This window comes from Pseudophryne corroboree (genome assembly GCF_028390025.1).
Source record: "Pseudophryne corroboree isolate aPseCor3 chromosome 3 unlocalized genomic scaffold, aPseCor3.hap2 SUPER_3_unloc_90, whole genome shotgun sequence".
Classification (NCBI taxonomy): Eukaryota; Metazoa; Chordata; class Amphibia; order Anura; family Myobatrachidae; genus Pseudophryne; species Pseudophryne corroboree.
Window position 1 is genome coordinate 93,719 of NW_026967586.1, and position 11,537 is coordinate 105,255.

The window sequence follows — 11,537 nt, forward strand, 5'->3', positions numbered from 1 at the left end:
GATAAACCCTTTCTCAAGACTTTCTTTCACATACTCATTCATGGCCACCGTTTCAGGACCAGATAATGCATATAACCTTCCCTTAGGCAACGTGGCACCAGGAATTAACTCAATGGTACAATCATAAGGCCTATGGGGAGGCAAAATATCAGCATTGCCCTTGGAAAACACATCCAAAAAATCCTGGTATTCTCCAGGAATATGTGCGGAGCTGGCAGCAGCTACTCGAATGGGAAGTGTAATACATTCTTTATCACAGATGGTACCCCATTGTAGGATCTCCCCAGACTGCCAATCAATGATGGGATTATGAAAGGCCAGCCAAGGGTGACCCAGAACCACAGGAACTGCTGGACAATGGGTAAGAAAAAACTCAATCTTTTCAGAATGTAGAGCTCCCACCGAGAGCAAAACTGGAGGTGTACATAGAGAAATAACCCCATTGGATAAGGGACTCCCATCTAAACCATGCATGGTGATACACCTACCTAAGGTTAGCTGAGGAATACCTAAGGCCTTGGCCCATGTTAAGTCCATAAAGTTTCCTGCAGCTCCACTGTCCACAAAAGCAGAGACCGAGGAACAGAGGCTGTCATAAGAAACTTTAGCAGGAACCAACAGTGAATTATTTGAGGAGATGAGCTGTAGACCGAAGTGAACCCCCTCACTATTCACTTGGTCAGGAAGTTTCCCGACTTGTTTGGGCAACTACGGGCAAAATGTCCCTTACCTCCGCAGTACAAACACAGACCAGAATTTTGCCTCCTGGTTCTTTCTTCCGGAGACAATTTGGAGAGACCAATCTGCATAGGCTCCCCCATGTCTACAGGAACGGAAGGAACACAGGGAAAAGAAACTACAGATGCCCCTTTTTCAGTCCTCCGCTCTCTGAGCCGACGATCTATTTTAATAGAGAGCTCCATGAGTTTATCAAGGGTCTCAGGAGCGGGATACTGAAGGAGGCTGTCTTTTATAGATTCAGATAAGCCGAGGCGAAACTGACTGCGCAGGGCAGGGTCATTCCAGCCACAGTCGTTCGACCAACGGCGAAACTCCGTACAATAATTCTCTGCAGGATTCCTACCCTGTCTTAGAGCACGCAACTGACTTTCTGCGGACGCCTCTCTATCAGGGTCGTCATACAATAGCCCTAAAGATTTTAAAAAGGCGTCTACAGACGATAAGGCCGGATCGTCTGTCTTTAAACCAAAAGCCCAGGTCTGAGGATCCCCCTGAAGCAGAGAAATTATAATTCCAACCCGCTGAGCCTCAGTACCTGAGGAGACTGGTCTTAAACGAAAATACAGTTTACAAGACTCTTTAAAATTAAAAAACTGTTTTCTATCCCCAGAAAAACGGTCAGGCAGATGCATTTTTGGTTCAGGGATGACCCTCGGGGAAGTCCGTAACAGATCTTCCTGTGAGCTCACCCGGAGGGACAGATCCTGAACCATCTGGGTAAGTTCCTGAATCTGACTAACCAGAAACTGGCCAGGATTTGGCCCAACACCGGTGGGATTCATGAGGCCGACAAAATTCTCCCAACTGGATAAGTGAAAAAATTAACTCCTGTTGAAATTTTTTCTTTTGTTTGGGCCGGTGATAATGTTACGATTCCTGTACTCCAGACTGGAGAAGATCTTATGGCAGAGATCTGAGTACAGGAACCATATACAGGTTGTGGGAGCTGGAGAGCCTAGTAACCCCTGGCGCCCTAACTCCGTTGTCTCGCCCGTGTTATCAGAAATCCCCTGCGAGACTATGGTTGCTTGAGCCCATGGCAGCCGCGTTCGAAGGGCGGATTATGTCTGCCCAACCCCGATGCCCCCGCAGGTCTTAATGGGAGACAAGGGGAAGTCCGAGACAGGGTGATAACAAGGGGCCCTCTGACTAAGCAACCAAGCCAGGGGTTACAAGCTAACTTAACTAAATCAAAAGGTATGTGCGGACTAGCCGCCAGGGAAAAGGACAACCAAAGATCCACTGATCCGACACTCCTATCCGGCACCGCTGGACACCAGAGTGGATCTTGTGGAAGCGGAATCCTCCGCAAAGCTCCAGAACACAATATAAACAAAATAATAAGTTATAGCGGACAAGCCGCAACACACGGCTGCGCCGCGACTCACGAACACCACCAGATGTTAAAGGTGCTCGGTCAGACTCCAGGAATAGATGGTAACTTCCGAGTACAGGATCACTGATAACAGGAACAAACGGATAGACCGGGACTGGAAACTTTCTCTGCAGCAGACACAGGCAAACAGGAAGCTATCACCGGCGTCTGTGAGAAGTCCTGGGAGTGCTTATATTTGAGAGCCCTCCAATCCTGATCCAGACAGGGTAATTACATGATGATGCCGTGCAGCTGCATGCTGCATGGCCAGAACACACAGGCACTGATTAATTAAGACCCAGCAACAGGGAATGCAGTCTGACCGTGGCGTTCCTGTTGCTAGGGTCTGAGCGGCTCCGTGCGCCCGGCGTCTCTGGTTGCTAGGCGCCGGGCCGCACGGCCGCGCGGACCCCGGCGCCTAACACTGACTTGCTGTGACCTTGAGGTACTTGAGAGCATACCCAACAGTCTGTTTGGTTTAACACCTTACCAACTAATGAGTGATAGTCACCCAATGGATGCCGGTCCATGTTAATGTTAAAACTGAACTGACATTTCTTGATGCACCCATCCTCAACTAAGTTATCACAATGCCTACAGATGCAATTTTCTTCAGCTAACAATCCTTCACAATTCCTTCTATGGTCAATGCTATCAGATCGTTTTCTGATACTCGCCTTTGCTTGATGATTATGTTGTTCTTGGAAATCTACGCCTCCATCTTTGTCATCAGAACCCATTCCAGAACCTCTCTCGACCTCCATGGTACTCTCGCCGGAACAGACTGCTCTGGTCAACATCATGGTCAACAGGAAAATCCGGATCACAGTCTCTTGGGGCAAGTCCATCTTATAGGAGAAAATGGAGAAGAATGAGAAGGGGAAAGAAATAATTGAGGGAGGTGGGATGGGAAGTGGAGAAAAACAATAAAAGGGAACAGGGAATCGACAACTGCCTCCGATCTTATTATTCTCAATGCTCAGGTGCTGTCTCAGTCCTCCTGAAACAGACACTCCAGTGATACAACTTCCTCTACCGTCTGTTCTTTATCACGGGACCTCTCTGGATCAGCAACCTTCTTGCAATGGGACGAATGAACCCAAGTCTCTCTCTCGGCAACCTTCAATGCTGTCGTGCTAATCAATAAGACTTGGTATGGTCCTTCCCATCTGTCAATAAGGCAACCTGAGCGTAGAAAATTCCGTATCATTACATAGTCACCAGGTTCAATGTCATGACAATTACTATCTGGAAGATCAGGAATCACCAACTTCAAATTATCATTCTGATTCCTTAGCTGTTTACAGTCACTTCATTGTTACACTTCAAATCGTCCTGGGGATTAATCATAACATGCGGTTGTCGACCAAACAGAATTTCAAAGGGGGACAGATTAAGAGGGGACCTGGGAGTGGTTCTGATGCTGAATAGTACAATGGGTAAAGCTTCTGGCCATGTCAATCCTGTTTCTGCCATAACTTTGCTCAGTTTATTTTTAATAGTGCTGTTCACTCTTTCTACTTTCGCACTCGTCTGGGGGCGGTACGGAGTGTGCAGCTTACTATCAATTCCCATCAACTTACACATTCCTTGAAAGACATCACCTGTGAAATGGGTACCCCTATCACTTTCAATTATTCTAGGGATACCGTATCTACACACAAATTCCTGCACAATTTTCTTAGCAGTAGACATGATATACCTTGCCGACCCGATTGGTCGGTTTACCAAATCAACCTAAACCTGGGTTGATCGCCCCTTACTTGAACAACTGGCCCCCATCTCTGCTTTCACTACCTCTGACTTTAAATCAGGGCCTTCGGCAACCCTTACAAAAACCAAAATGTTCGGGGTAAGGCTACGGTGGGGGTTTTGCAACAAGGTCCGCCCACTTAACTCCCGCCCACGCTGGCCAATACGGCGACCGAAGTTCCCAGAGTTTCCGTACCCAACCTAGGGCACCTAAGAACATCTACTTGCTCGGGCGTGTGGGAGTGTCTTACCCTCCCCAGCAAGTATCAGTCGCTGGAATGTCCCTGAGTGATCAGGCTACTTCCCTTAAAATAAAAAAATTACACAAATCACGTTAACAATGTGCAAGTAGCGTTCTTCTGAATTCAAGACACGCTAATGCACACAATCACATGCGGTAAAATCGTATCTGCACACAAGCAACTAATCTTATGTGCGGAACGATCAACGGAATTGAAAATTTCGGCTGCAAATTCCTTCAGCAATGAGCTTCTTTGGCCTATATGGGTCTCGCACCAACCCTCTTCGGTTGTGCTCTGTACTTCTAGTCTGCTGTACCTGAACCTATTGTTCTGTGTGACCTCCTGGTCTGTGACCTCCTGGTCTGTTACATACAGCAAACTCTACGGCTCATAAATGTGTCGAGAATAACAAGGGACGCCTCCCAAGCCACCCCACGATATCACTCTCGCTGGTGTACCTCTTTCTACTGGCCTATGGTTCCACGTCCATAATAACGGAGAAATCTTCTCTATACACACTCTTACCACATGTACACTTTTATTTTTTTATTTCTGCGCAGAAATCCTTTCATTCGGTATTAGCCTAACCCAGAAGAATTGCAACAGAGATTTTCTTTTAACTTTAAACTTTAAACTTTTGGATTTGAGATAGATCTGTGTTATTTTCGCGTTATTTCCTTATCGCCTACTAAACAATACTATCGTGCGGTTTGTTTAATGTGGGCTTATCCGTACGCTCCGTTGCGTAATATACGCTCCGTGCGTCGATCCTTGCGTTGCGTACGCCCTGCCCTTGTAAGGACACGTGTACACAACCAAGTACGTCCACAGTAACACACTACACGTTTATCAATGTGAATGATTTTGTTAACAGTAATCCTTCACTGACCACCACCCAAATCTCCCTTGTATTCTAGGCGAGATTGTGTGCGTGTCTTTTTACAATTATTCCCTTAAATATTACTTTTTATCTTTTAACTATTAAATAACAACAGATGTCTCAGCACTTTTATCACTAGTATGTGGCAATCAGGAGAATGAGGCACGAACAGATAATACTAAACAAGAAATACAGGTGTGTGTGCTTTTGCGTACGTTCGCAAAACAGAAACTAAACAGGTTTTAAAAGACAATAACGTAATGTTCCTACCTTCCGGTTCCGGATTCCTTCAGCAGTCCTTACTAAGCGAAGCAGACGCTTATCTGGTCAGCACTACGGGGAATATTACCTCCCGCCTTTTGCTGGCCGATAATGTCTGCTGAAATTACCTAGTGCAGATATGTGAAGACCGGAGGAGCCCTCAATTGACAATGCCTATTATATGTCGTACTTAAATCACTCTAAAAGGTTGAGGAACACAGTACGCAATTGGCGTATGAAATACCGTAATGGTACGCACTTAGCGTAGCAGACGCTTAGCCGTGGACGAGACGCACGAGCGTCACGTTCGCTCACGGCTTGATGCGTAGAGACAAGCACACTATATGCTGCCGACTAACGTAATGATACGCTATCAGCGTAGCGGACGCTCGAGACTACGAGGAGATCACAAGCGGCGCTGACGCTCACAGAGTTAAACCTTTGTAACAATATTATAAACAATGTACTTATACTATATACCTTTGTGCAGTGATAAGGTGTAAATGCAACACAGTGTAACCTTGTTAGTTTAAAAGCTGTATGAGCGATTGTGACGCTCTGAGAACCCTTTAGCAATGTAATAAACAACTCAGATACCGGTCTTAGGTTCTAACACCTTGAATGAACGTTCTATTGCAAAAGAATACACAATACAAGTCATACACTACCAAACTAACATAAAATACCTAACAGAATTACTACACGTTAAAATACAATAAAGACACAATTACTTTTAAGGGGGGAAGGAGAGAGAGAGAGAGATGGCTTACAACATTAATAGGAGATAAATGGTTGCAGAGAAACTTACGCACAAGGGAAACAATCGCAAGCGCCTTTCTGGATATCCAGCTCCCGATTATCAGTGATGAGAACCGTTGAGAAGAGTAGAGCTGGATCAGATCGGCTTGTCTTTATATACCCTACACACAGTAAAATACAATGGTCCCTACAATCTTATTGTTCATTGGACACAGGAATTCGTCTCCGCATTATAACAAAAGGTCATAGGTTGGTTCATACAGGTGGGCTGTGTCTATTTCAAACTGTTCAGGTGGGAGGGGAACTGAGGTTTCCCGCCGCATGGGTAATAAAGTGCATTTATAGTAAATGTCCATAAACTTCTTATGTCCATAACTATACGCACGAGCGAGTAATCCGCTTCAAACCAACACCGGAATATTGCTAATTAAATACTCTTCCGATGGATACTAAACACCACTGTGTAACCCCTGTCTGACCCTTCGTATCAAACAAAGAGGGATCTCTTTGTCCATGAACATGCTATATTAACTAAACTTTCAGATTCTATCAAAGGGACCATAATCTACAAAATACATTATATGGTTAAAATATGTAACGATTGAGTCGCACGCTAGACGTACACAAACTCTACCGTAAATGCGCATACCGTGCGCCTGCGAGTGCACGCAAAGGTGTGTATGCGCGTGCACGGGAGGGCTCATGAACGTGCAGCGGGGACACGCATGAGGTGCAAATATGGCAGTGTGCATCATGATATTTTTCTGACTTTGACATTACCCAAATTGTTTTTATCAGTATTACATAGATCATACTGTAACCTCTGAATTAGAGTGCTCCCACAAAGAGTCTTTTTTTCCAATATCTGTTTTGGTTCCCTGTGCTTGATACTTTACTGTACTAAAAGGTTACATATTATTAGTGCGCAAACAGGGCAGCACTTTATCTTCTTTGGTGTTTTATTATTGCAAAGCCCATGTCACCTCTAGTAATCCCACATGAGCGCCCATGTCACCTCTAGTAATCCCACATGAGCGCCCATGTCACCTCTAGTAATCCCACATGAGCATACATGTCACCTCTAGTAATCCCACGTGAGTGTCCGCGTCACCTCTAGTAATCCCACATGAGCGCCCATGTCACCTCTAGTAATCCAACATGAGCATCCATGTCACCTCTAGTAATCCCACGTGAGTGTCCGCGTCACCTCTAGTAATCCCACATGAGCATCCATGTCACCTCTAGTAATCCCACATGAGCGTCATGTCACCTCTAGTAATCCCACATGAGCGCCCATGTCACCTCTAGTAATCCCACATGAGCATCGATGTCACCTCTAGTAATCCCACATGAGCGTCCGCATCACCTCTAATAATCCCACATGAGCTTCCGTGTCACCTCTAGTAATCCCACATGAGCGTCCATGTCACCTCTAGTAATCCCACATGAGCATACATGTCACCTCTAGTAATCCCACGTGAGTGTCCGCGTCACCTCTAGTAATCCCACATGAGCGCCCATGTCACCTCTAGTAATCCAACATGAGCATCCATGTCACCTCTAGTAATCCCACGTGAGTGTCCGCGTCACCTCTAGTAATCCCACATGAGCATCCATGTCACCTCTAGTAATCCCACATGAGCGTCATGTCACCTCTAGTAATCCCACATGAGCGCCCATGTCACCTCTAGTAATCCCACATGAGCATCGATGTCACCTCTAGTAATCCCACATGAGCGTCCGCATCACCTCTAATAATCCCACATGAGCGTCCGTGTCACCTCTAGTAATCCCACATGAGCGTCCATGTCACCTCTAGTAATCCCACATGAGCGTCCATGTCACCTCTAGTAATCCCACATGAGCATCCATGTCACCTCTAGTAATCCCACATGAGCGTCCATGTCACCTCTAGTAATCCCACATGAGCGTCCACATCACCTCTAGTAATCCCACATGAGCGTCCATGTCACCTCTAATAATCCCACATGAGCAGTTAGTGTTGATCAAGCTCCAGTCAAAACATCTTAGTCTTTTTTTAAATAACATATAAACAAAGCCAGAACTTTAGTACGGGTTACAATGTCAGTTCTAGAAATATAAATGGTTCCCTTTTGACATCCTTGATATTATCTACTCATTTTATAATTATTTGCCAATTTATATTTCCATAATGTATTTTATTTCCATTTTCCAGCAGATGGACACACAAGCAGGAATATCTCAGAAGGACATCTAATGTTATCCCCGGATTGTGACATAAAAGATAATGACAGTAGACAGGATTCTCCAGGAGATAACCCCATTACCCCAATTATACATCCAGCTCTATCAGCTGATCCCTCTGATCCTGGGAAATGTTCTCCTGATCACTCTGATATTGGTGCATTTGTTACAGCTCTGACAGTAGATACAGTGTTTCCCTGTTCTATAGATACCAAATGTTTTACACAGAACACAAAGCCTATTAACCAACAGACAGGTAAGGCAGGTGAGAGGCCATTTCCATGTTCTGAGTGTGGGAAATGTTTTACAGATAAGTCAAATCTTGTTATACATGAGAGAGTACATACAGGTGAGAAACAATATTCCTGTTCTGAGTGTGGGAAAAGTTTTTTACAGAAATCAGATCTTGTTACACATCAGACAATTCACACAGGTGAGAGGCCATTTTCATGTTCTGAGTGTGGGAAATGTTTTTTACAAAAATCAGTTCTGGTTAGACATAAGAGAACTCACACAGGTGAGAAGCCATTTTCCTGTTCTGAGTGTGGGAAATGTTTTTTAAATAAATCAAATCTTATTACACATCAGAGAAGTCACACAGGTGTGAAGCCATTTCCATGTTCTGAGTGTGGGATATGTTTTTTAAGTAAATCAAATCTTATTACACATCAGAGAAGTCACACAGGTGAGAGGCCATTTCCATGTTCTGAGTGTAGGAAATGTTTTTTACAGAAATCAGATCTTGTTAAACATCAGAGAAGTCACACAGGTGAGAGGCCATTTCCATGTTCTGAGTGTGGGAAATGTTTTTTACGTAAAGGTCATCTTGTTACACATCAGAGAAGTCACACAGGTGAGAGGCCATTTCCATGTTCTGAGTGTGGGAAATGTTTTTTTAGTAAAGCACATCTTGTTGCACATCAGAGAAGTCACACAGGTGAGAGGCCATTTCCATGTTCTGAGTGTGGGAAATGTTTTTTACAGAAATCAGATCTTGTTAAACATCAGAGAAGTCACACAGGTGAGAGGCCATTTCCATGTTCTGAGTGTGGGAAATGTTTTTTACGTAAAGCTTATCTTGTTACACATCAGAGAAGTCACACAGGTGAGAGGCCATTTCCATGTTCTGAGTGTGGGAAATGTTTTTTACAGAAATCAGATCTTGTTAGACATCAGAGAACTCACACAAGTGAGAAGCCGTTTCCATTCCCTGAGTGTGGGAAATAAATCAGCTCTTGTTGAGCACATTAGACATTACCCAAGTGAGGAACCATTTTAATCTTCTGGAGTATAATTATCACTGTCATGCATTGTTCCTCAAGGTTCTGTCCTATCTCCTATACTTTTTGCATCTACATGCTGCCACTGGGTGAAATAATCAGACGTCATGACCTGGCCTACCACTGCTATGCAGATGACTTGTCTTCTGCTCCATGTACTGAGAACCAAACACCAATCCTAAGTGGGATGGTAATGATATCCCGGCGGATGGAATGCTGGCTGTGTCAATATACCAACAGCGGCATCCCGGCTGCCAGAATACCGGCAGTGCTCGCTATGCTGCAGGCGTGGTGGCCTCGTTGCGCTCATCACAGTTTTTATTCCCACTCTATGGGTGTCGTGGACACCCACGAGTGAGAATAGCTGTGGCGAGTGCTATTGACATTCCCGGCTGTTAACTACATCCCATCCTAAATGGTTGTCTAGCTGAGCTCCAGGGGTGGATGATCCCAGTTGGCTGTGACTCAGTCTTAGTGAAACATAATAGAAGATCACCAACAAAGGACAAGACTACAGCTTTACCAACCATCATGACTTATACTTTGGGGTTCAGAGTTACAAAATGCTGACTGCGGAATCTTTGTGTTGTCCTGGATTGTGGCTGACACAGACATCAGGTATCAGCCACATTCAAATCCTCGTTCTTTCATCTGTGGACCATAGCCAGAATCAAGCACTTGATTCCCTCAGAAGTTCATAGACTACTGCAATGCCATCTACCTGGGTCACCCAGCAAAATAATTACAGAGCTTGCAGCTAGTACAGAATGCAGCAGCCAAGCTGTTACCTAACCCGTTCCTGCCACATAACACCCATTCTCTAGTCCCTTCACCGGCTGCCTGTAAGATGGTGACTACATAATCTTACTGACTCTCCCAGCCCTACATTTCATGGTCCAAGGTACCAGAAGCAGCTTCTAACTCCTTACTGCCCCGCTTGTTTATTTCTGCAGATAAAGGACTGTTACCAGCAGCACCAGAAAACTCCCATGATGCATTTGGGGGTCAAACTTTTAGCTTTGTAGCCCTGGCCATGGAACTTGCTGCCTCGCACAGTCCAAGAGGTCTCCATCCTAGAGCCCTTCACAAGCAGGCTGATGACTGACCTATTACTCATTTCATTAATGCTCCTCTAGTTCTTACATATATCCCACATGCTTAGTTCTTTGTTCTGTTGTTTATTTTGTAACTTGTGCTTTGTGTGATTGTGTAATGCCAGTTTGTACTATCTATATTGCTGCACGACAATATGGCGGCCATAGGAACGTGTTTCCACTTCTAGTTTCCCATTCTTATCTCATCTGATCATCTTAATCAGGAGTGTTGTGGGATACAAGATCCTATCCATATATACATTATCATGTGCATTAGAGTCACCCGGGTTCCATCTGCGGTGGTTTGTTGTATGTTACATCTATATGGTGCGGATACTCCCCTGTATGATTCCATAATAAAAGCTTTTGTTTGCAGCTAATTATTACATTATAGCTTTTTTGTCTGTTTTATATTCCCGTCTGAGTAATTCCGCCCTTATATGTCTAATCCCGGAGTGGACCCCAGAAGATTATGTGACCTCTATGAGTTTCCATCATTCTGTTTCGTATAAGCATATGTGTAAGAGCTTGTATGGCGGTCACTGTCCGTCACATTCAGGTGGTAGAATGGAAGTGGGACTATCTGGACTATGAGAGGGACGTGGACACTATCCTGCTATTACTGTTTGGACACGTGGGGTGTGAATCCTCCCTACAATATTACACTATTGTGTTCTTTATCTTTGTATGAAATACAAATTGCTCCCACGTCTGCATCTTGCAGACTGTTATATAAGCCCCTATAGCTGTTATAGATATATATAATTATGTGTAAGACTGAATACTGTATCTGCACTGTGTGTGACACCCAAGCTATACGCCATATGTAATTATGGAAAGATAATAAGCATTAGTGGCTATTACAGATGTGTCCTCATACAGCCAGTCTCAATATACCACACAGTGGGAGAAGCCTGGCGTGAGTGA

General features: G+C 44.5%; 1 protein-coding gene across 1 annotated transcript in view; it reads left to right on the top strand.

Moving 5' to 3' along the window:
- LOC134984905 (oocyte zinc finger protein XlCOF6.1-like) overlaps positions 1 to 10,986 on the top strand; it is a 31,088-nt gene extending 20,102 nt beyond the window's left edge. Inside the window, exon 3 of the mRNA XM_063950377.1 lies at positions 8,208 to 10,986. Within this exon, the coding sequence (XP_063806447.1) occupies positions 8,249 to 9,463 (1,215 nt within the window). The 5' untranslated portion in view covers positions 8,208 to 8,248 and the 3' untranslated portion in view covers positions 9,464 to 10,986. The remainder of the gene's footprint in view (positions 1 to 8,207) is intronic.
- The last annotated feature ends 551 nt before the right edge of the window (positions 10,987 to 11,537 follow it).